The 23338-nt window shown below is 62.5% G+C and overlaps 9 protein-coding genes across 9 annotated transcripts; 2 read left to right on the top strand and 7 right to left on the bottom strand.

The window, feature by feature from the left end:
• Positions 1–344: 344 nt before the first annotated feature.
• On the top strand, positions 345–2450 carry SPSK_03144 (kynureninase; the record flags this gene model as incomplete). The annotated part of the gene is made up of 3 exons (XM_016729985.1): positions 345–1118; positions 1182–2177; positions 2229–2450. 3 exons carry the CDS (start codon positions 345–347, stop codon positions 2448–2450), a joined length of 1992 nt encoding a protein of 663 aa, XP_016584690.1.
• Positions 2451–3277: 827 nt separating this feature from the next.
• Positions 3278–7519, bottom strand: SPSK_02939 (hybrid NRPS/PKS enzyme; the record flags this gene model as incomplete). The annotated part of the gene is made up of 1 exon (XM_016729787.1): positions 3278–7519. One exon carries the CDS (start codon positions 7517–7519, stop codon positions 3278–3280), a length of 4242 nt encoding a protein of 1413 aa, XP_016584689.1.
• A 2945-nt stretch (positions 7520–10464) lies between these two features.
• Positions 10465–12425, bottom strand: SPSK_03174 (choline dehydrogenase; the record flags this gene model as incomplete). The annotated part of the gene is made up of 2 exons (XM_016730015.1): positions 10465–11273; positions 11330–12425. The coding sequence occupies 2 exons, from the start codon at positions 12423–12425 to the stop codon at positions 10465–10467; spliced, it is 1905 nt and encodes a 634-aa protein (XP_016584688.1).
• A 1204-nt stretch (positions 12426–13629) lies between these two features.
• Positions 13630–15607, bottom strand: SPSK_03170 (uncharacterized protein; the record flags this gene model as incomplete). Its single annotated transcript, XM_016730011.1, has 2 exons — positions 13630–14513; positions 14587–15607. The coding sequence occupies 2 exons, from the start codon at positions 15605–15607 to the stop codon at positions 13630–13632; spliced, it is 1905 nt and encodes a 634-aa protein (XP_016584687.1).
• A 645-nt stretch (positions 15608–16252) lies between these two features.
• Positions 16253–16885, bottom strand: SPSK_03639 (uncharacterized protein; the record flags this gene model as incomplete). Its single annotated transcript, XM_016730474.1, has 1 exon — positions 16253–16885. One exon carries the CDS (start codon positions 16883–16885, stop codon positions 16253–16255), a length of 633 nt encoding a protein of 210 aa, XP_016584686.1.
• Positions 16886–17566: 681 nt separating this feature from the next.
• On the bottom strand, positions 17567–17911 carry SPSK_03747 (uncharacterized protein; the record flags this gene model as incomplete). Its single annotated transcript, XM_016730581.1, has 1 exon — positions 17567–17911. One exon carries the CDS (start codon positions 17909–17911, stop codon positions 17567–17569), a length of 345 nt encoding a protein of 114 aa, XP_016584685.1.
• Positions 17912–18249: 338 nt separating this feature from the next.
• On the bottom strand, positions 18250–19779 carry SPSK_03314 (ribosome assembly protein RRB1; the record flags this gene model as incomplete). Its single annotated transcript, XM_016730152.1, has 1 exon — positions 18250–19779. The coding sequence occupies one exon, from the start codon at positions 19777–19779 to the stop codon at positions 18250–18252; it is 1530 nt and encodes a 509-aa protein (XP_016584684.1).
• Positions 19780–20033: 254 nt separating this feature from the next.
• Positions 20034–21746, top strand: SPSK_03243 (uncharacterized protein; the record flags this gene model as incomplete). The annotated part of the gene is made up of 1 exon (XM_016730083.1): positions 20034–21746. The coding sequence occupies one exon, from the start codon at positions 20034–20036 to the stop codon at positions 21744–21746; it is 1713 nt and encodes a 570-aa protein (XP_016584683.1).
• Positions 21747–21800: 54 nt separating this feature from the next.
• On the bottom strand, positions 21801–23108 carry SPSK_03397 (endoglucanase; the record flags this gene model as incomplete). The annotated part of the gene is made up of 5 exons (XM_016730235.1): positions 21801–22499; positions 22552–22574; positions 22632–22726; positions 22782–22834; positions 22893–23108. The coding sequence occupies 5 exons, from the start codon at positions 23106–23108 to the stop codon at positions 21801–21803; spliced, it is 1086 nt and encodes a 361-aa protein (XP_016584682.1).
• Between the last annotated feature and the right edge of the window lie 230 nt (positions 23109–23338).

Here is a 23338-nt window from a genome sequence, read left to right as displayed (position 1 = left end):
TTGTATTACTGCGAAATAGCAGAAGGTGCCCCGAAATAGCGAGCCAAGGCCGAACCTGCCGTTTTGGGTAATCGTGGGCATGTAAGAGGGCAGGAGCAGGTGACGTGGGCCACGCGCCATCGCCGTGCCAGAGACCCTCCAACGCTGACTACAAAGTGGTCTCGCGCGTCCAGACAACCAAACCCGGAGAGAGGCCATCGAACAGCACGGCCCAACACACATACTCGTGCGCCTCCCAGCTGCCCTGCACTAGGCGCTTACACGTTGCATATTCTTGAGACCCTACACTTACACAGTACCTTATTAAACGGCCCCAGCAAGCCCGTCCCCGGGCTTCTCCCAAGATGATGACCATTGCGCAACTCAGCACGGCGCTTCGTGACGACTACACGTCCGTCACGTTTGCCGACAATGCACACACGCTCGACTATGCCGAGGAGCTCGATGCGCACGACTTTCTCAGCACGTTCAAAGATGAGTTTGTGCGGCCGACGCGGGAGATGATTCGCAAGGCGGCGCCGGCCAGGACAGCCAAGGGCAAAGACACGGCAGAAGAGACAGGAAGCAACGGCCATGCGGACAAAACCGAGACGGCACCCACGGCCCAGCTCGAGGAAATGGCGGGCGCACAAGCGGACGGGAAGCCGCCGACGCGCGGCCTCTACGACCTGGTGCCCGGGACCAAGCCGTGTGTAAAGGGCGAGCATCTGGCCATGATGTACCCGACGCACACGGGGTCCAGCCACCTGGCCATGTACTTTTGTGGCAACTCGCTGGGGCTGCAGCCAAAGGCGGTGCGGCGGTACGTCGAGGCGTACCTGGACACGTGGGCTGCCATTGGCGTCCAGGGGCACTTCCATGCCCTGGCGCGGGATCCGAAAGAGGCGAGGGACGACGACGCACAACTCGAAGAGACGCCAGTCGCCCTGAAGCCGTGGCAGGAGATGGCGGCCGAGTGTTCGAAGCAGATGGCCCGGCTGGTGGGCGCGTCGCCCCAGGAGGTCGTCACGATGAACACGCTGACGGTGAACCTGCACCTGATGATGGCGAGCTTCTACAAGCCGACGGCGACCCGGCACAAGATCATTGCCGAGTGGAAGCCGTTTCCCAGTGACAGCGTGCGTGGCAACTGGCCCACATGACTTTTTGATTGGTTTGTTAATTGCTAACAAGGACGGCAGTACGCGCTGGAGTCCCAGATTGTGTGGCACGGCCTCGACGTGGCCAAGTCGCTCGTCGAGCTCAAGCCGGACGACAACTTGTACATCTCCACGGACGCCATCCTCGCCACCATTGACGAGCACGCCGCGGAGACGGCGCTGCTGCTGCTGCCCGGCATCCAGTACTACACGGGCCAGCTGTTTGACATGCCGCGCATCACGGCCCACGCCCGCAGCAAGGGCATCGTGGTCGGCTGGGACCTGGCCCACGCGGTGGGCAACGTCGAGCTGCAGCTGCACGACTGGGACGTCGACTTTGCCGTCTGGTGCACGTACAAGTACCTCAACGCAGGGCCGGGCAGCATTGCCGGCGCCTTTGTGCACGAACGCCACGGCCGCGTGGACACGACGTCGTCGTGCGAGAAGAGCGACGGCCACGGTGACGGCCACGGTGACGGCCACGGTGACGGCCACGTTGACGTCGACTTTGACGTGCGCACCAACGCCTTCACTTACCGGCCACGGCTCGCCGGGTGGTACGGCAGCGACCTCGGCGTGCGCTTCAACATGGCCAAGACGTTCCAGCCGACGCCCGGCGCGCAGGGCTTCCAGCTGTCCAACCCGTCGGCCGTCGACCTGGCCAGCCTGAGCGGCGCGCTGTCCGTCTTTGACAAGACCTCGATGCGCGACCTGCGCACCAAGTCGCTCGTCCTGACCGCCTACGCCGAGAAGCTGCTCAACGACATTCTGCAGGACGCGCGCGACGCCGCCGAGGCCGCCGAGGCGATGGGCGCCCACGACCACGCCGCGTTCCCGGCCGACGCCGCGCCGCCGTTCCGCATCATCACGCCGGCCAACCCGGCCGAGCGTGGCGCTCAGATCAGCATTCTGATGCGCGACGACGACTTTCTCGACAAGTGGGCCGCCGCCATGAAGCGTGCCGACATCGTCATGGACATGCGCAAGCCCAACGTCATCCGCATCGCCCCGGTGCCGCTGTACAACACCTTTGTCGAGGTGCACCACGTCGTCGCGCTGCTGCGCCACCTGCTCATGTCGTCCTCGTAGGGTGTGAGGATTCACGTGCGCCACTGGCTCGCCTCGGTCGCCTCGGTCGCCCCGGACTCGGACCCGAACCCGGACCACACGCAGCCCCACGAGCCGCCGGGGGATTTTGATCTGTGGCAGGCGATGCCGTACTACGACGCCACCAACTACCTGGCTTTTGCGTGGGATCTGGCCGCGGGCATGGACTGGGAGGGGGAGGACCCGGATGCTCTGCGGGATTGAATGTTAGGGGCGCGATGCGAGGAGTATGCTCCCACCATCCAGTTGGACACAATGCTTAGTTGGAATACAGAGTTACGACCTACATAACTGCATCCTCCACATTGTCTACTGTCGCGTGTTCCTGCCTAATGGTTGCCACCCAGAATGAACAGGCCGAGTCACAAGTTGAGGGCATAAGGGGAGACTGAACCAAACCACTCTGGCGATGCTCGGATGGATTCGACGCTTGCAGTTGGAAAAAAGGGCGAGCAGAGTGCATAATCAGCATCGCCGAACGCATAACGAATTTCGAAAAGGGCAGTAAGTTGGCGTGATGTGAATGAATGCCTGGTAAACGTCTTCGTAGAGAGGGCATCATCCGTTTAGGCAGGCTGTCAACGTTGTCACCACGTAAACCAGAACACGTCAATCCAAAACCCCGTGGCCATTCCCCGACATGCTGCTCTCCAAGGTCATCATCGTCGGCGCAAGGTCCGCGGGCTTCCAGCTGACCATCCTGCTGGCCAAGGCCGGCATCCATCAGGGCACATTCTGGATGTGTCCTGCCGCGAACGCCACAACCCCATCTCGTCTGCCAGCATGTACGACATGATGCAGCATTACAGATATTATCGTGTCTCGGTGTCTGGCGTGGCCTGTATCGTGTAATGTGAATCATTGCATTCTGGCAGCCCAAATGTTAAAATGCCGTGTGTCTCTCGTGTGTTGAACCATTTTCCACGCTGAAAACAAAGTAAAGAAAGCAAGCAAAAGCAAAAAAGTCAAACAACGCAACTCAAACATGACATATTCGCTGTAGATCGCATCATCCCCTCACTCCCGTTGCCTCAAATCGGCTCGTCCCGCGGCTCAATCATCACTTCGTTGACTGCGACGTGCGCCGGCTGCCGCAGCGCATACATCACGGCCGACGCCACGTCCGCCGGCGCCAGCACCTCGGCGCCCGTGGGCGTGCCGTACTTGTCCATGGCCTCCGGGTCCGTCGACAGGCTGAGCAGCTCGGTCGCCGTGTTGCCGGGCTGCACGGACGTCACGCGCAGGCCGGTGCCGGCGGTCTCGAGGCGCAGGCTCTGCAGCACGGCCTCGACAAAGAACTTGCTGCCGGAGTAGACGCCGAGGCCGGGGAACACCTTGCGGCCGGCGTCGGACGAGATGCACACAATGTGCGGCGAGCGGCCGCGCAGGTGGTCATCCTGACCACCACCGCCGCGGGCCAGCTCGGCCAGCTCGGCCGGCGTGGGCGGGTGCGGCTTGGCCCGCGACAGCATGCCCGGCACCGTGGCGGCCAGGCAGTGCAGCAGGCCCTTGCAGTTGACGTCGACGGTGCGCTCCCACTCGTCGGTGCGCACGCTGGCCATCATGGTAAAGTACATGACGCCGGCACAGACGACCAGAATGTCAATGGGGCCGAGCGCGTCCGTGGCCCCGGCCACCAGCGCCTGGACCTGCGCGGCGCTGGTGACGTCCGTCGGGCGCGCGAGGACGCGAACGCCGGCAAACTGCGCCTCCAGGGCCGCCTGCAGGGTCTTGAGCTCGCCGAGACGGCGGGCGCCGAGGGCCACGTGGGCGCCGTCGCTGGCCAGGGCCGTCGCAATGGCGGCGCCAATGCCCGACGAGGCACCGACGACCACGGCGACGCGGCCGGCCAGCGGGCCCTTGGGCATGGGCACGACGCGGTCGACAGACGGGCCCACCGCGGCGGTAGGCACCGCCTTGGGCCCGTGGGCGAGCCAGCCGCGGGAGTAGAAGTGGCGCGTGTACGTGGCCAGCAGGCCGAGGTCGAGCTGGGGCCGTGTCGTCGTCTGCTTCAGCTCCGTCTCGTCGTTCTTAGTGTTCTTGTCAGTTGGGGGCAACAGCAGGGCACGCGTCTTTGTGTCGTCGAGCAGAATCACGAGCTTCAAAAAGTCCACCGACGGCATGCCGGCCCGCAGGACGTCCATGGGCGACACGTCTTCGTCGTGGCGCGCGGCCGGGGCAGCCGCCGGCGGGTGGTTGCTCTGGTCCTCGTTCCACCGCGCCACCCACTCGTCCCAGTCCACGGCCTCGGTCGGGTAGCCCAGGACAGCGAGACGGGCAAAGAGGTCCTTGGCCAGAAGCGCGTCGGGATCGCCCACATGGTGAACGGTGTTGTCCGCCGATGTCGTCGTCGTCGACGCCAGCTGCGCAATCGTGCGACACGCCGCGTCCACCGGCGTCATCTCCACGCGCCAGCCGTCCACATTGGGCGCGTACCCAATGCGCAGACTCTCCACGACCAGGGCCGTGACGACGTCGCGTGGGTTCGTGGCGCCCGTGGCGCTGTGGCCGCCGAGCGTGCCGGGCCGGTAGATGCGGGTGGGCAGCCCGCGACGGCCGGCCTGGAGGACCAGCTGTTCCGCCGCCCATTTGGTCTGGCCGTAGCCATCGGTAATCTTGTCGACGACGTCCGCGGCCAGCACGATGGGCGTGTCGTCCTCGGTCCAGGCCGTCTTGGCGGGGGGCAGGACGCCGTTGGTCGAGATGTAGTGCAGGGTGGCGCCGCCGCGGCCCACGAGCCGCAGGACCTCCTTGGTGCCGCCGACGTTGGCGTCCCGCAGGGCGTCGTACGGGTAGACCAGGTTGACGTGCGCACCGGCATGGACAACTGCCTGGACGCGGGTGGCAAGGCTGTCAAAGTCGGCGTCCGAGAGGCCCAGGCTGGGCAGGGCCAGGTCGCCCGGCACAATCTGGATGCGGTCGGCCATGCTGTCCCGCCAGAGGCCGAGGCCCAGCAGATGCTTCCGCACGCGGGGCATGCCGGCTGCGGAGGCGGGCGATGCGGACGCCGCGGGGCGGCGCACCAGGCAGTGGACGGTGGCCGAGGTGGTGGCCAGGAGCTCGGCGAGCAGGAACGCGCCGAGGAAGCCCGTGGCGCCGGTCAGGAAGATGTCGGTGGTGGCGGGGTCCGTAATCGACTGGGCGGCCTTGGGCGCATCGGGCACGGCCAGATCCTCAGGCAGGGTGCTGTCGTCGCGCAGCATGGACAGCAGCAGGCCGTTGTCGACGGCCGCGGCTGTAGTGGCGTGGGCGGCGCGCGCGGCCGCGGTGACGGCGGCCACGTGGCCGGCAAGGGTGGGCGCGCGCATCAAGGCAAGAAGCGGCACGTTGCAGCCGTACGAGGCGGACAGGCGGTTCGACAGCTCGGCCAGGGCCAGCGAGTGGCCGCCGAGGTCGAAAAAGTCAAAGTCGTGCTGGGGCTGCGTGCGGGCCAGCTCGACCAGCGTCTCGTCGCTCTCCATGCCGAGGCAGGCGGCCCAGTGGCGGCGAATGTCGGTGGGGTCGATGCGCACCGCGGCATCCAACGTGTTGTTGGGCGGCGCGGCGGCGGCAGCACCTGCGGCCCACAGGATCTGGGCCATGCTCTCGGCGGGCGGCGTCACGGGCGGGCTGGGACCAGCGCGCGCGGGCGAGGGGGCGGGCAGGCCCTTGATGTCAACCTTGCCGGACACCTTGTGGGTCGGGAGCGTGTCGAGCTCGACCCAGAACACGGGGATCATGTAGTGGGCCAGGTGGTCGGCCAGCAGGCGGCGGGCCAGCGGGCTGTGGCCGTCGGCGTTGATCTCGAGGGCGGCACGGGTGCCGTCGGCGCCTGTGTTGGGGCTGCCCTCGGCCTCGCGCACGACGTAGGCGACCAGCTGGCGCTCGAGCCCCTCCTTGTCGGCCAGGACGACGCAGCTGCGCACGGCCAGGTGCTTGACAATGGCGCTCTCGACGGCGGCCGGATGCACCGTGTAGCCGCGGACCTTGATCATGCCACCGACGCGGCCGCTGATCTCAATCTCGCCCGAGGACGGCAAGATGCGGGCCTTGTCGCCGGTGCGGTACATGCGGCCCTCGCCGGCAAAGACGTCGGGCAGGAACACGTCGGCGGTCGTCTCGGGGCGGTGGAGGTAGCCGCGGGCCAGCAGGGGCCCACCGACGTACAGCTCGCCGCCGACGCCGGGCGGCACCGGCTGGCCGTCCTCGTCGAGGACGTAGGTGTGTGCGGGCAGCAGCGGCGGGCCGACGGGGCACACGGTGGCGTCGGCGGGCAGGGTGGCCAGGGTGGTGCGGATGTCGCCGCAGGCAATCTCGTGGGTCTCGCTGGCGCTGTAGCAGTTGAGCAGGCGCACGCTGGCCAGGGCGGTGGCGGCGCGGCGGGCCAGGTCGACGGAGACGACCTCGCCGTTGAACCAGAGCGTGCGCAGGTGCGGGAGGCGGGTGGCCAGGTCAGGGTAGCGGCCGAGCACGGTGGCCAGCAGGGTCGGGGTCATGAGCGTCTCGGTGGCCTTCTTCTCGGCCAGGAAGGCGACGAGGCCGACGGGGTCGTAGCTGGCGTCGTCGGGGATGGTGAGGACGGTGGCGCCGCGCAGCAGCGGGCGCAGAATCTCCCAGACAAAGAAGACGTTGCAGGCAACGCGGTCGCCGGGGCCCAGGTCGCTGACCTGGAAACGCAGGGCATAGGACTGGACGGGGGCACTGTGGGGGTTGCAGATGCCCTTGGGGCGGCCGGTGGAGCCGGAGGAGTAGGAGACGAAGGCGAGGCGGTCGAGGTCGGTCGGTGAGGGGAGGGGAGAGGGCGATGCTGCTTGCGTCGCGGATGTGGATGTGGATGTGGATGTGGGCTCCGGCGTCGTGAGCGCGGCCAGGTCGGCCAGCGTGGTCGCCCGCTCGAGCAGGATGCGCGGGATGTGTGCGGGCACCTTGTCGGCATACTCGGCTGAGGTCAGGATGACGGGCGGGTGGGCATCCTCAATGACGTCGGCCAGCAGACCTGGCGGATAGGCGACCTCGAGGACGAGAAAGGCGCCGCCGGCCTTGAGGGCGGCCAGGCAAGCCACGACGTACTGCACGGTGTGGCCCATCAGGACGCCGACGAGCACGTCACGGCCGACGCCGTAGACGGAGCGCAGGTGGTCGGCCACGAGGTCGGTGGCCCGGTCGAGCTCGGCATAGGTCCACGTGGTGGCGTCGTCCTCGGCGGCGACAGCGTTGGGCGTCGCGTGGACCTGCTGGCGGAAGAGGGCCACCAGGTCCTTGTCCGTGTCCATGGGCAGCCTGGTGGACGCCATGACGGTGTGTGTCGGACGGTGGGGAGGGAGGCAGTGATCGTCTTGGTCGTGGGACAGTGGGATAGTGAATTTGAGCACGCGACAGAGCTGTGAAAGAAGCAAAATGAGGCCAGGTGAGGCGAGAAGTGAGGCGAGAAGTGAGGCTACGAGGAAAGAGGAGAAAGGTGGGAGTGTGCCCCAGACTGGCGATGCGCTATCGATTAGGAAGGCCCAGAGAGAGGAAAAGAGGAAGGTGGGGAGGGGATAAGGGCAAGATGATAAAGAACTTGAGGAAGGGGGAGTGGACTGCACCTTCCCTTTTTTTACAATCACGACTGGGGCGATGCGACTGGATAGCTCCGGATATCGCTGGATCACTACGGGAAGGTGCCGCCCACGCTACGATGACAGGCTACAGAGGGTGCAGGTCACTCAATGGGGGCATGTTGTCCATGGAAGAGGCAAGACGAGGCGGTGCGTTGCCACAAGGCTACGTCAATGCTCCATGCTACGATCTAGACTTGCCCTGGATGTACACCGGGCAGACGGTCTGTCGGGCACTTCGGCCCGGCCATCGGTTGTCGGTTTTCAAGTTGGCTGTCGGTGAAGGAAGCGAGGGATGGCAATAAAAAAAATGAGAGAAAAAACAAGAAAAGAAAAAAAGAAAAAGAAAGACAAAAAGGGACAAGAATGGACGCTGACTGCGTGGGGAGGGAGGCAGCACGATAACGTGGTGGGTTCGTCGAGAAAAACTCAAAAAGAAGACCGCGGAAAACAGGGGCAGGATTCATACGATTGGCCAGTTGGGAGGGAGTTTGTTGGGACGAGGTCAAAGGTCGGAGAATATGGCAAGTAAAATAAAAGCCGAAAAAAAAAAGCTGGCAGAATTCAGTCATCCAACGCTAACCACGTCCTGCAGATAAGCGGCGGCCACTGACATGTGCAAGTGCCACCGCTGGACCCATGTTGGAGCACAATTGGCCAAATCGGTCCCAGTTGTGGCCCAAATCGGTCCCAGTTCAGACTGATGCTGTCATGGCGATTCTAGAAGGCGAGAGTCCCCCTCCATCATCGGGGCGGGAGGCTCTCGGGGCGGAGATCCGGTGGCTGATTCTGGGGGGGTTCGGGGCATTGCGTCAAGACCATTCGGCCTGGCCTACGACATTAGGGCCTGGCCTACGAAACGGACACGTTTTAGGCCCGGCCGAGTCTCTTTGTTGTCCATTACGTCGTGGATGCAGTAAGGGCCAATGGTGTGGTGGTAGTTTGTCGATCGTTCAAGACGTGAGAGTGAGAGACAAAGCAAGATGGGGAGTGAAGAAAAGGCGCATCCAATGGAGAGTGACAAACATTGTGCGCGTCGAGGATGTACGTGGGAGACGCAAAACAAAAGCAGCAATGGAGTCAAAGGGATGTGCAGTTGGAGATGCGTCGGCGTATCGACGCACCGAACGTGTGGGATGCCAGGGCTGACGCGGGATGGTATCTTATCCCAAGAGAGGTGGGAGCGGCATGTTAGAGGCTGTTGGGGCATTTTTGGAGTTAAATTGGAGCACGCCTGGAGCACTGCTGCGTGGGATGAAGCGCAGATCGTGGTCTGGACGCTTGCTGCTGGAATGAACTGGCCAATGAGCGCCGACCCCGACTTGCACAAACAGTCATGTGAGCAGAAGACGCCTCATTTACATGCAAGCCGATGAAAAGAGACTGCAGATGTAAACAGATGCAGATGGGTGCAGACAGACAACCACGACAGACGTGTCCGGCGAGGCTCGGTGAGCAAATCGGGAGAGGGGGCACATGACCACTTTGTTTTGCATGTCTGCAGTACATTGTGTTCACCGCCTCCGTTGCCTTGCGTCTCATGTATGTTGTATGGTGCATCGTGCATTGAGTGGGGGCCGTCAGCCTTCAGCTTTGTTTTCAGGGATTTTGTAAAGAATACGTGAATATGATAAATACAAAACTTAGAGAGTGTTGCTTGAGCCGGATTTATGTTGTGATTTAATTTAATCTAATATTTTTCAAGATATTTTGGTGAGGCCATTACTTTTGCATGCCTTATCTTTAAGTGTCGTAAATAATCCACAAAGTAAAGGATTGAATTCAAAAACAGCGGCATAGACGCAATCAATACACTCCGTAAATGACTTCAACTTTACTGCAGTTGACACACGCGGTATCATAGCTAGTCTACTTCCTACGTTGCCTCCTTGTGAAATATTGGTTTGTTCCAAAGCACCGCTTCAGTTGCCAGCTGGTCTTTTACAATGCTGGTCGACGTGGTAGACACGGAAATTACACGTTGGCTAAGCCTTCTGGGCCGGCAGTGCTGACCGTTATCTGGTGTTTTGAAGGACGCAAGGAAGAGATACGAGGACACGTATCATACCTTGCATCCCGTTAAGTAGAGTGACAATCCTGCGGAAGAATACGGAAGGCGTACGGCCTACTCCGTCGAGAAGCAGACATTGTTTGTGACTAGAGCTGTGTCGCGCTGGCCGTAGCAGGACACCGCGTGGGACGTGGGACGTGACGTGAGCGGCGTGGGTTGACACTGCAGGGGCGTGGAGGTGTGGCAGACATCCAGGAAAGCAAACGTAAACGTGACAGATGGCGTGTCACAAACGAGCGACATCGGGCAGCATGCATGCAGCGGTCGATGGGGGTCACATGGCCCATGCTTGTGCAGATTGTTGAGATGCTCGAGACCTGGCGGCCGCGCAGAACGGAGGCATGCCCTAGATGCTGTCGTTTTTATTCCATTCTTTGTCAACAGTTAGGCTCTTTCGCTGGGAGGTTGTCACTTTCGATCACAGTCTACCATGTGAGTTCCATTAACGAAAGGCAACGCCAACAAAGTTGACAACACGCCACATACCAAGCAGCCAGCTCGTTGTTCCTCACCACATCATACAGTCATCCCCCCGCCCCCCCCTCCCCCCTTCTTTCCCCCACCCCCTCCACTACCACAGCCCGTACTTGGCCTTGATGACGGCCGCCATCTTCTCGCCCGCCGCGTACATGGTGGCCGACGGCGCGCCGGCCACGGGGAACGGCCAGAAACTAATGTCGAGGACGCGCAGGCCCGTGACGCCGTAGACGCAGAGGTCGGCGTCGACGACGCCGCCGAGGCGCCGCGGCAGCATGGCGGCTGTGCAGCAGGCGTGGCCGTTGGTGGGGTTGAGGGCGGCGACGAGGGCGGCGGCCACGGCGGCGTCGGACGTGGCGCCGGGGCCAAAGGGCGCGGTCTCGACGGGGCCGAGCGCGGCCATGGCGGGGGCGGCCATGAGCTGGCGGTTCTTGCGGAGGAGGGCGGCGTAGACGGCGAGGTCGGTGGGGTCGGTGGCGGTGCGGTAGTCGATGCGGGGCGCGTCGCGCACGTCAGCCGAGGCGATGGCCACAGTGCCGCGCGACAACGGCTTGAAGGCGTACAGCGTGCTGGCCGTGTCGGTGTTCCAGTGGAGCCCGCCGACCGCGGCCTCGCCAGCGAGCTGCTGCAGCAGCACGGCGCGCTGGGCCACATAGCCGGCGGCGACCGTCGGGTCGGTGCCGGTGGGCAGCGCGGCGGTGGCGTTGCGCGCACGGGCGGCGGCGACGATTGCCTGGTAGTCGGGGGTGATGTCCTGGAGCGCGAGGGCGGCAAAGTTGGTGCTGAGCGTACGGACGAGCGTGTACGGCCCCGTCTTGGACGATTCGTAACGGGCATACTGCGCGGCGTCGTACGTGGCGTTGTTGAGGAGCGAGCCCCAGTTGGGGGACACATTGTTAGTGACTGCAGACAGGTTAGTAGCTGCTTGCCATTCGGCTCCTCCCCCCCCTGCAACGTACAGTTGTAAGTCATGGGGATCGTCGGCTGGTCCTGAAAGTTCTGGCCCACGCCCGGCAGGTCCGCCACCACGGGGATGCCAAACTGCGCCAGCAGCGCCTGGGGGCCGATGCCCGACAGCTGCAGCAGCTGCGGCGTGTGCAGACCGCCCGCCGCCAGCAGCACTTCCTTGGACGCCGCCACCGTCGCCGTCGTCGGCGCCGTGCTCGACGCGTCGGTGGCCACAAGCTGCACGCCCGTCGCTTTCTTGCCGGCGCTAAACAGCACCTTGCTGACCGTCGTGCCCGGCAGCAGGTGGTAGTTGGGGCGCGCCGCGGCCACCCGGTCGTAGTGATTGGCGCGCGCGTCGCTGCGGGTGCGCGTGGTGGCGTCCTCGGCCAGCGGCAGCCAGAACACGCCGCGCACCGAGCCGTCGTTGGGGTCGGTGTCGGGCGCGATGCCGGCGTGCACGGCTGCCTCGTACCAGTGGCCACTGCCGGGGAAGCGGTAGTTGGGATACGTCGCTTGCACGGGGCCGGCCGTGCCGTGCACGTGGGCCGTCCACGAGATGTTGTTCTGCGCCGCAAACGCGGCCGCCGGGAACGTAAAGTTCTCGCTCTTGCAAAAGTACGGCAGCAGATCGTCCCACGCCCAGCCGCGGTTGCCCAGCGCCGTCCACCCGGCGTAGTCGTCCTTGTCGCCGCGGAGGAAAATCATGGCGTTGACGGTGCTGCCGCCGCCCACGACGCGCGCCGTCGCCGCAAAGTACACGCCGTTGTTGAGCCCCGCCTGCGGCACCGAGAACAGGTTCGGCCACAGGTACGCGCCCGGGTTGTACGCGCCGGGCACCCGCACCGCGTCCTCGCCCCGGTCCAGCGGCCCTGCCTCGACGACGAGCACCGTGACCGACGGGTCCTCGGTCAGCCGGTCGGCCACGGTCAGTCCGGCAATGCCGCCGCCGGCAATGACAAAGTCGTACGTCGTCGACGAGGCCGTGGCGCGGTCGACCAGCGTGGCGTGCTTGGGCACCACGCGGGCGAGCGCTGGCGCCGCCAACACGAGGCCGAGGAGGCCAAGACCGCAGCCGGCACCCCGTGCGCGTGTGGGCAGGACGACCATTATGGAAGTAAATGCAGAGTGTCGGTGACGATAGCAAGAAAAATCAGCGGGGCGACGTATTCTCAACACGGATCGTACGACAGCAGGGAGGACATTGACAAAAGCAAATCAACGACACAGACAAGGCGGTAAGGCGGTGCAGTTCATCCGTGGGACCTGGGCAAGAAACCAGGGCGAGACGGGACGAGACGGGACGCATCCATTTTGTAGTCGAGTTGAGCATGCACCTTTTTTTTGTCCTGTGTAAGTGGAGGGATGTAACGGTATGATGGAGGACGTACATCGTAAAGGGACAAGCCGGGCAGTCTCACCAGCCATACTCAACCCAACAGACATTCAGTCGGCGACCACTCTTCTCGTCGACCCGTGCCGTCTCCCGCAGCCGCCTTCTCCGCGCTGCTGCTTTGCTATCACGATCTTTTCTTGTTACGACTTGCTTCTTTCTTACCTCGACCCTGTCACTTCACCTGCAGCTTGTAGAGGGGCAGGGTCACTGAATGCACATAACAGTCGTATTTCTCCGCTGCATCCTGGTGCTATCCCAGAGCTACAATTCCTTGGGCCGGGTGGATTTTGTGTTAATTCTTTCTACTTGTTGTCCTCCGCCTGCCTCGAGCCCCTCTTCCCCTCTCCCATCAGCGTCGCATCACCCGAGAATGCCCCTGGTCAAGCTTGGTCTGGCCATGCAAGGTCCTGTCATCAACATTTTCAGGGATGCTCGTTGGCTCCACCATTTTATTGACTTCCGTGCACATTGTCTCCTCGTTTGCTCTTCTTTTTTTCTTCTTTTGGCATTCCATCCGTGTTCCGTGTGTATTCCATGGTCGACATCGTTTCCATTCCTTTCGTCTGGATATTCCCACGGTCCAGTTATCCCTCCACTTGTCCACTTGTCTGCACCAACATGCAAATCAATACCCTCTTTGGATTTGTTGTCTACCCGTATATTGACTTTCTTTGCTCACTCGTAGCCTCCTCGCCTTTTTCAGATGCGCTTTGACATTACTTTGCATTTCCATGTTTTGCATTTCCACCAACGGAACGTATGTGTTCTTCTTTTTTGTTGTATCTGATTTATTCGACCACGTATAACATATAAGCTTTGACGTTGGGTGTCCTCGCTTCGCTCGCCGTCTCGCGCTGCCGCGAAACGTGTAGTCCTCCGCTGTGTGCCTCCGCTGTGTGCCTCCGCTGTGTGCCTCCGCTAGATGCGCCCCCGCGCCAAAAACTTGTCGGGAATGTCCACGTACTTGCAGCGGATGTACTCGCAGAGGTTCTTACCCAGCGAGTCGAGGCCCGACGTCGAGTTGAAGCCGCGGTCCAGGTGGTCCTTGAGCAGAAAGTGCACGGCCCGGATGTTGGGGAACTCGCAGCGGTCAATCGGGCGGCCGACGTTGTCCTTGCCCAGCAGCTCACGCAGCTTGGCCGTGCTCAGGACCGTGCGCAGCCAGGCCCACTCGTCGTCGCGGCGCACAAACAGGCCGAGGTTGCAATTGGAACTCTTGTCGCCGGAGCGGCCGAGCGCCACGTAGCCGAGCGGGGCGCGCGTCGTCGGGCCGAACTGGGCGAGGTCGACCGGATCCGCCGTGTCGTAGCTGGGCTGCTCGCGGGGGAACGTCTGCGTGACCGTAGGCGCAGGGATGTGCTGGACGGTGCCGTCCGGCAGGTGGGCGGTCTCGTGCACCAGCGCCTGCGGCATCAGCGCGACCCAGTACTCGAAGAAGGGGCGGCCGATGGCGGTGCGCATGTCCGGGGCCATGGTGCCGCCGGGGTAGCTCTGCAGCAGGTTCTCGATGCAGAAGCGCGCAAAGGAGCCGCGGTCGGAGTCGACAAAGGAGCTGCCGGCCAGCAGGTCTGGGTCGCGCGTCTGGGCAAAGATGCGCAGGTCGACGGTGGCCTCATCCTGCGTGGCCGGGTCGGCGGGCACGGCGCCGGCCATTGTGAACTTGAGGCAGCTGAACTTGTCGAGGTACGCGCCCATGCGCGCCTTGGTCTGGCGCTCGATCATGGCCGCCTTTTCCGCAATGTCGAGGCCGGTGAGGTAGAAGTGGAACTCGGCCTGCATGCCGCCCTTGGCCGTGATGCCGACTGGGGGTCCGTGGTTAGTAAATGAAAACAGGGGTACAAAAAAAAAATCACAGTAGGTACCAAAGGGACACACCTTTCGTCGTCGGCGGTGGCGGAAGGCCCTTGACGCCCGAGACGTGGACCTCGTTCTGGCCGACCTGGACCAGGCGCACGTCCTCAATGGACGCCGTCACGTCCGAGTTGTAGTACAGCGGGCCCTGGATCTCGTACAGCAGCTGCGATGCCACCGTCTCGATGTTGACGAGGCCGTCGCGGTTCCTCTCCATGCTGATGACGGCCTCGCCCTTGTGGTCGACGGCCGCAATCGGGTAGCCCATGTCGAGGTCGTGCTCGCCCAGGTCCTTGAAGGCCGAGTAGTAGCCGCCCGTCGCGTACGTGCTGCACTCGATAATGTGGCCCACCATCAGCGCGCCCGCCAGCGCCGCGAGGTCCGCGCGCGTCCAGCCGTGCCACCACATGGCCGCGCCCACCGTCACCGACGCGTCGGCCACGCGCCCGCACAGCACAATGTCCGCACCGCCCGCGAGGCACGCGGCAATGCCCGTGCCGCCGAGGTAGCACTGCGCGCAGAGGGGCTCGAAGCCCCATTCGGAAATGGGCTTGTTGGCCGGCAGGTTGAGGAACGGCTCGCCCTGTTTGTAGAGCTTGAGCACGGCGTCCGTCACGTCGTCGCCGTCGACCACGCCCACCGCGAGGGCCACGCCGTGCTTCTGGATCAGCGCCTGCACCGCCGCCGCCAGGCCGTGCACGTCGGATGCGCCCGCGTTGACCACAATCTTGGTGCCCTTCTTGGCCAGCCAGGGCAGCGCCGGGTCCAGCTCCTCGAGGAAATACGGCTCGTAGCCCTTGGCGACCTCGGTCGAGCCGGACGTCATCTTCTTCTGCGCCAGCCGGTCGCGCTTGTCGGACCCGCGCAGCGTCATGTTGCACTCGGACATCCAGTCGCCCGTGATCACGTCGACGTCCTCGAACTTGGCCATGTCGTGGATTGCCCGCTTGCGGTCGTACACGCCGCCAGAGCACCCGGCAATGCGGATGGGCCGCTTGGGCGTGCTGGCGCCGTTGGCGGCATTGACCTCACCGGCAGAACCCATGGTGAGACGGTGGTGGTGGTGGTGTGGTGATGCGATGATGTGGGAAGGAAATGGGCGGTCAAGAGGAAGATGACGAAGAGAAATGCGAGTGTATGACGGAAGAAACAAAGAAACCAAAAGGAAATCAAGGAAAGAAAGAACTGACGATGCTTAAATATCAATAGATGACAGATGGCCGCTCTCATTTGATTTCACTTGTTTCTTGCAAGTCTCGAGAGTCATTAGCCAAAACGCACACACAACACGAATCTCATCTCGCGTCTCTCCTCCCGCCATCCTCCCACGCTACACAGCTTCTCCTCACTTTCTGTCTCGTCGACATCGCTCATGAGCCGCGTTTCCGACTGTGGAATGGCCCGTTGGGTGTTGTCTTGGGCCACACATTGCCACTAACACGACTCGTCCTCGCCGCGCTAATGATTCACCAAGCGGTCGTCCACTCGCCATGGATGACCGCACTCCAGACACGACAAACGACAGGATGGATGCCTGCAGGGAACGAGCACAGCGTGGAACGCGGTCTTTCGTCTATTCTTGATCCTATCGCTACGGCAGAGCCACCACTGACTCGTCTTTTGATTTCAATATGACGTCGTCACGATACGGTGTATCGTCTGGAAAACTATGTACAGTTGCTACCAACGACTACAATGAACTTGTCACTCCCCGCTTGTACAAAAAGCCGTGCTTCACCTGCAACACCGCCGTCGACGCCACGTGTGCCCCCGCGCCGAGAAGGGACGCCGGGCCCGCATAGCCCGCGACGTTGCCGTACGCCTCGGCCGTCACCACCACGTCCGACCCCTTTTCCTTGTCCGTGTACACGCCGAACCAGAGCGCGCCGCGGCGACGTGCGGCCGTGAACGCCCCCGCGAACTGCGCGCGCACGTCCTTGTTCGGTACGCGGAACGTGTTGACCACGACATACGCATCGGTCGCCGTGCCGAGCTGCGGCGCCACGTACTCGAGGTCCGTGTGCGCCGTAAACCGGACGATCGGCGCCCCGTCGACGTGGCCCGGTACCCCAAGCCACTGCACAAACCGGCCCACGTTGTCCGTCGCCACGTGGCTGTCAAACGCGGCCTGGTCGTCGTACTCCTCAATCATGTACAGGGCCGCGTCCGTGGGGTCGTCGCGCGCCACGAGGGCGGCGTACTTGCTGACGCCCGGCTCGCCGGCGTGGGCAAACGCCGTAACGGGCGCGACGACCCGGAGGAGCTCGTCGCGCTTCTGGGCCGTGTGCAGCGGCAGGCGGGCAAAGACAAACTGACGGGACATGGTGGGTGACGGTTGCGTCTGTGTGGTGGGAGAAAGGGACTGTCAACACTGTTGACGATCGGCGCTTCTGTGTAAGTGTAAGTGAGAAGTACAGCGGGTTTGTGAATTTAGGGGTTTCCGGTGCGTGTCCACAGGCATGTCGCCCGCTGGACTACACTGCCGTTGACCCATTAGCACCCTAATTAGACATACCAAATAAATAAAACAGTGCTGTCGTATGCCGTACAAACGATAATTGGGATATTGGAGGGACACAAAGAAAAAAGAAAGAATAACACCTTGAAGTAGAGCTGGCCTCTTGCAGCACATTTTACAACCACCGTCCTCGTCTGTCCTCGTCTGTCTCTAAGCCGCCCAGTCCCGCGGCTCATGGCCACTGATTCAGTGACCGTTGGCGGGTCTGGGGAAGCTTTCCCGGGCTGCGGGGTCGGCTGTTCGGTGCCAGTGATGCTAGTGATTCACTAGCGCATGAACTCACTGACGCTGTGACAAAGGAACAGTCAAGATATCCTAAATCCCCAACGGTAGGGTCGAAGGAACACATCTCCCCGTTTGTTCAGCTTTACACGGGGCACGAGTGATCCTACGGTGGAGAAAATACTGATACAAGAAACGCAATGCATTATTATGGAGTGCAAAGTATGAAGTACGATCGTATGGAAAGTAATGCAAATTTATCTCCTAAAGAGTCTCAATGGGTGCCGCCAGCCAGGTGACGGCGCCGTTGCACCATTGGATCCATTGTCCTGGTCGACCCGGTGCTGGCGCCGGCAGCTGCATCAGCTCACCGGCAGGACGATGCATCCAGCAGGCCGTGGCTCCGGGGGCATGGTTGCACGGTATGCCGTACGGTTGCGGCTGGACAAGCACGGCCCGGCCCGGCATGTGAGGATTGACAGACGTGTAAATGGATTGTTGGGCCGGGTAGACGACCGACGGGGCGCCGTAGGCGAGCTGGGGGTTGATGGCTTGTTGAAGTGGATATCCGCTCATGGTCTGAGCAGGAACAAAGTACAACAAAAGCATTGATGTGGATGTGTGTCGTCATGCAATGCCGGGGGGCGAATCTGCCGTATCAAAGAGTCCTGGCAAATACGATGGCGAGAACACGAGCTTTTATACTACATAAACTCGCAGTGGCCACAGACCACCAGCTCACGATGCACCTTGCTCACTGCTACATGTCAGACTGACAACGTAAAGGATGATTCAAATCGAGTGGCGCCAGTTGGGGCCAATTACTCCCAAGCAGAAGCAAGCAAACAAACAAAAGACGAAATTAGAAAAGGAAAAAAAAAAAAAAAAAACGACCTAGCTTTGATATGACTCGTCCACCTGCAATCCATCCCATTCACCCCCCTCACCTACACGCTGATCGTCTTGAAAATGCTAAACTCGTCGCCCGTGGCCACCAGCGCGCCCGGGACCTGCGGGTGCCAGTGCACCTCCTTGACGTTGGCGTGGTAGTGCACAAACAGCAGCTGCGGCGGCACGTCCTGCACGCCGGCCGTGTCGCGGCTCTCCTCGTCGTCCAGCTCCACCGCCAGGTCCCACAGGGTCACCGTGTTGTCGCCCGCCGCCACCGCCACGATGCTGTCGTCCGTCGGGTGCCACTGCACGCTCGTAATCTGCTCCTTGTGGTAGTCGAAGCGCGCCACCGGCGTGGGCTTCGAAACCGCGCCTGCGCCTGCGCTGGACGGCTTCCACTGCCGCAGGTCCCAGACGCCCCAGACGCCGTCGTCGGCGCCCGACGCCAGCAGGTGCGACGTCTGCCGCGACCAGCTCATGACGTTGACGTCCGTGTCGCTGACCTGCACCGTGATGGCCGCCTGCCGGCTCTTGCTGCGCACGTCCCACACGCGGATCGTGCCGTCGCTCGACGCCGACGCAAACACCGACGCCTCCGACGGGCTCCACTGGATCTCCTCGACGCTGCCCGTGTGGCCCACAAACGCGCGCGTGTCCGTCACAAACCCGCCGCCGTCCGTCCGCGTCGTCACGTACATCAGGCCGTCGTTGTCGCCCGTCAGCAGCTTGCCAGCGGGGTGCAGCGGCGACCAGTCAAGCGCGTAGCCCTCGCTCTTGTGCGCGCGAATTGTCGACACGGGCTTGTTCTGCTGCGTGGAAATGACCGTGCCGGGCGTGTCAAAAGCCGCCAGGTGCGGCGAGATGTCGTGCACCAGCACGTGCGACGACTCGGTCATCGTGGCCGTCAGCGTTGTCGGGGGCCGCGACGGGTCGGCCGACGGCACCTGGTGCGCGCGGATGCGGTTGGTCGTCGACGCCAGCGGGATGCTGCGGCTCTCCAGGATGGGGTCACTGTCGACGCCGCCGTCGCCGTTGCCGTCGTCGTCGCCGTCTTCGTCGTCGTCCGAGTCCGATTCCCCACCGCCGTCCTTTTGCATCTTGCCGAGGCTGCTAAACTTGAGCACCATCAGCTGGTTCTCGCTCGCCTTGCCCGCCTGCGCCTGCGTGCCCGCCACCGTGTACATGGTCGCCGGGTACGCCGTGCGCGCGTCGCCCAGCTGGTCCCGGACAAAGTCAAACGACAGGCACGGCCACGGCGTGCTGAGGCTGTGCAGCATGTCGTACGCGCTCGGGTCCGGCGCCAGCACCTGGCCCGGCTCCAGCTTCGTGCGCCCGACAATGAATGTGCCGGGGCCGCCGGCCGGCGCACCGTCCACGTCCATGGCGCCCGCCGCCTTCTCCTCTGCCTCCCGCTCTGCATCGGGCCGGCCGTCGACGCCCGCCTCGATAATCTCGTCGTCGCTGAACTCGTCCTCGAACTCGTCCTCAAACTCGCCCATCTCGTTGTCGTTGTCAATGTCCATGGGCCGGTCGCCGCCCTTGAGGGCCACGCCACCCTCCTCGTCGTCGGCCGTGCGCTTGGACATTTTGTGTATTTATCTCGTTTGGGAAGAAGGCTTCGTGCGGAATTGGGAGGAAAGCCGTGAGAATCCGAGAAGATTGGAGGGGAATTTGTTATTTGCGCGCGCTGCAAGGAGCCATGATCGCCACTAGATGTCTGCTGTAGCCCACCGAGCCCACTAACACCCCACCATAACCACCGACACACCTACCAAAAAAAAAGTTTTCTTATCGATAAGTCGTTATCGCGATAACTGGAGAACTGAACGGCTAAGTCATCATGTTTACTTCTCTTTGCCCCTTGTGGAACGACGTCAACCAAAACAGATTTTATGAAAATGTAAAAAGTCAACCACTCACGTCCGTCTGTCTTCGACAGATCATCTTGAAACTGGGACCCAAATTGGACGGAACACGAAAACTGACCGGATATGCAAGTGCCTACCCCTGCGGATGCGCCGTCCCGCGCCCATTTACCCGGCCGGAAACCAGAGGCGCTGTAACTTGTTTGCGTCTGCGTCGTCAAGTGACGACTGTCAAGAGTCTGCTCTGCACCTGCTTTTCATCCTCTGGCGTCTTTGATGCGCGTCATTGCATCGCCACCACCATCGCACACGCCATGGACCTGAACAGCCTCGCCCGACACGCGCGCCGCCTGTCAAGTGCAGGCTGGATACCGCGGCTCCGGCTCGTCTATATCTACGCCGTCGCAGTCGTGCTCGGCCTTTTTTTGTTCCTTGGCATCAGTGGCGTCGGCCATCTTCACCGCATACCGCGGATCGCCAGCCCAACACTGCATGGCACATGGCAGCGGAACACCGATCTCTCCCTCCCAGACGCGCCGTTTGTCGCCTGGCCCCTCGCCGGCCTCTGCCGCGAGACCAGCTGGACGCCCGGCCTCGTCTTTGCCTGCAGCAACAACTCGGGCGGCATCGGCAACATTCGCAACTTTGTCCTGACCTGTCTGCGCTACGCCCTTTCCGCCGGTGCCACGGGGCTTGTGCTGCCGGAGATTCAGACGCGGTCGGACACCAATCTGGCCCAGCTCTTTGGCGGCCGGCAGCCGTTTGGCTACTTTTTTGACGAGCCGCATTTTCGCCGCGGCCTGCGCGAGGCGTGCCCGGCCATCACGGTCTACGACAGCACGGCCGCCGTGCCACACCTGGCGCCCCGGCGTGCCGAGCCGCTTGAGCCCAAGGCCCTGGGTCTGCGCGGCGGGTGTGACCACCGCGACGTGAACCGGCACACCGACATGTTCCGGACGCGCTTCGATGCGCTGCTCGCCGAAACGGCCGCCGACTTCCACCTGCCGCCGGTGAGCGCGGCGCATCCGCGCCTGTTTCAGCCGGTATGGGGCGTGCAGTGGGAGTGGCCCGTCGCCAAGGACGGCCCGGCGCTTGCCAACACCTTTGGCGGGCTGCTTCGGTTCCGCCGTGACCTTCTCCAGCTCGGCGACGCGGTGGCGGCGGCCATGGCGAAGACGGGCGGCGCCCAGTTTGCCGGCGTCCACCTCCGCACCGAGAGCGACGCCCTGGCGTTTTGGCCGACGTTCGAGACCCAGACCAGCGCGTTTCTCCAAACGCTCTTGGCGGGGCGCACGCACGCCGTCTACCTCGCCACGGGCAACGCCACCGAGGCCGCCAAGTTTGCCGAGCGCGCCCTCGAACAGGGCATCCGCGTGGTCACCAAGGACGCCCTTCTCGACCGGCAGCCGACGCTGGCGCAGCAGCTGCACGCCCTCACATGGGACCAGCAGGCCGTCGTCGACTTTGTTGTCCTTGTCCGCAGCGCCTTCTTTCTCGGCGTCAGCCCCAGCTCCTTCAGCATGACCATTGCCGCCAAGCGGCATCTTCGTGCGGACACGCAAACGGACGGCGTCTACGCGCGACCATGGCCGGTCAACGAACGTGGTGATGCACGGAGCCGTCTCGTGGGCAACTACACAAGCTACTGGGACGACTGGTTGTTCATGTACGATAGTCTCTGGCCTTGACGGTGACGACGGCAATCTATTCGTTCGTCACCAAATACATACATGTCCACCCCCCTAGATGTACGGCACCAGGCTCGGAAGCACGCCCGTGTACGCCGTGCCGCTCGGCGGCTCCATGCCGTACATGTAGTCGCCCCACCACGGTCCGCCGCCCCACCACAGCCACCCGCTCCACACGTCCGCGTTGTCTTGCATGTACGACAGCATGTCCGTCAGCGCGCCGATGCACTGCGCATTGGCGCCGCCCGCCGTCTCGCCCACAAGGCCCAGCTTCTTGTTCGCCCGCAGCCACGCCGTCGCCTCCTGCAGCCGCTCCCGTCCAATGGTGCTGCTCACGCACGCCGTCGACGTGCCCGAGCCGTCCGCGTCCAGGTACTGGTGCATCTCGTACACAATCTTGTCGGACGGGTCTGTCAGCCCGGCCATGCCCGTGGCGGTGCCGCTGGACACCCAGTGCCACGCGCCCGACCACGAGTTGCCCTCGACAAAGATGTACTGCGACGTGGCCCCCGCGGCGCGGATGCCGTCGATGGCGGCCTGGTTGAGCTGCGCGACCAGCGTGTTGTCCATGTCGTGGTACTCGTTGTTGGTGTCAAAGACGACCTTGGCGTTGTCCTTGAAATGGGCCGCGACGGTCGTCCACCAGGCCTGGAACCCGGCCGTGTCGGTGATGACCTGGTCGTAGTAGCGGCCAAAACTGTGCGGGTCCACAATGGCATACGCGCCCCTAATGTACATTACAGCGTTAGACAACTATGCAGTCCAAGCATTGCGCATCCCGTTTTGTTCTATGATGGCGACTCACTTTCCAGTGACATAGGACACGATCTATACAGGGCAGTCTGTGTCAGCGTTGAGACAACACACATACACATACACACACACACACTACACGAAGAATACTCACGTCAGTCAGGCCCTGGAAGTAGGTGTCGTTGATGGTCCCCGTCATTTTCGTCGGGATCGCGCGCTCCCTAGGTCTGTTAGTATGTGGAGAGTATGTCACGGCTTTTGTTCCAACGGGGCCTTGCGTACATCATAATGGGGATGCGGAAAATGTTGAAGCCTTTGCCCGTCAAAGTCTGGATCTGTTAGATGGCATTGTCCCCTTTCTCTTCGACATGGAGACAAGAGCAGCGTACTCACGTCAATGGTCGACTTCACGGGCCACGTGTAGTCCTTGCCCAGCTGCCCCGGCAGGTTCTTGTTGCCAAACTCGGCGCCCGACTCGTTGACACCCGTGAACTGGAACTTGCTCTTGCGGCGCTGCTTGGCCGCAGAGGTGCCGGCAGCCTCCGTCGTCGGCGCAGCAAGCACCGACGTCACGGCGGCGGCGCCACAAACAAGGTCAATGAAGCGCATGTTGGCAGTGAATTGGCATCCAAAAGAGACGAAGTGATGAAGACAGAATTGGTTTTCTGCATCTCGCTCATAGCGTTTCACGCTCCACGGTCTCTATTTATACAAAAAAGTTTCACTGTTTTGTTGACATGCTTGCACGTGTCAATTCTCGTCCTACCGGACGACGGAAATGTTTCCTCCGCCCTCGTCTTTTTTCCACGGACGATGCCGTGCCAGGTGTACCAGGATGA

The sequence above is a fragment of the Sporothrix schenckii genome (assembly GCF_000961545.1).
Source record: "Sporothrix schenckii 1099-18 chromosome Unknown Cont47, whole genome shotgun sequence".
Taxonomy (NCBI): Eukaryota; Fungi; Ascomycota; class Sordariomycetes; order Ophiostomatales; family Ophiostomataceae; genus Sporothrix; species Sporothrix schenckii.
The sequence above is the reverse complement of the archived record's forward strand: the minus strand, read 5'-3'. Positions and strand labels throughout refer to the sequence as shown.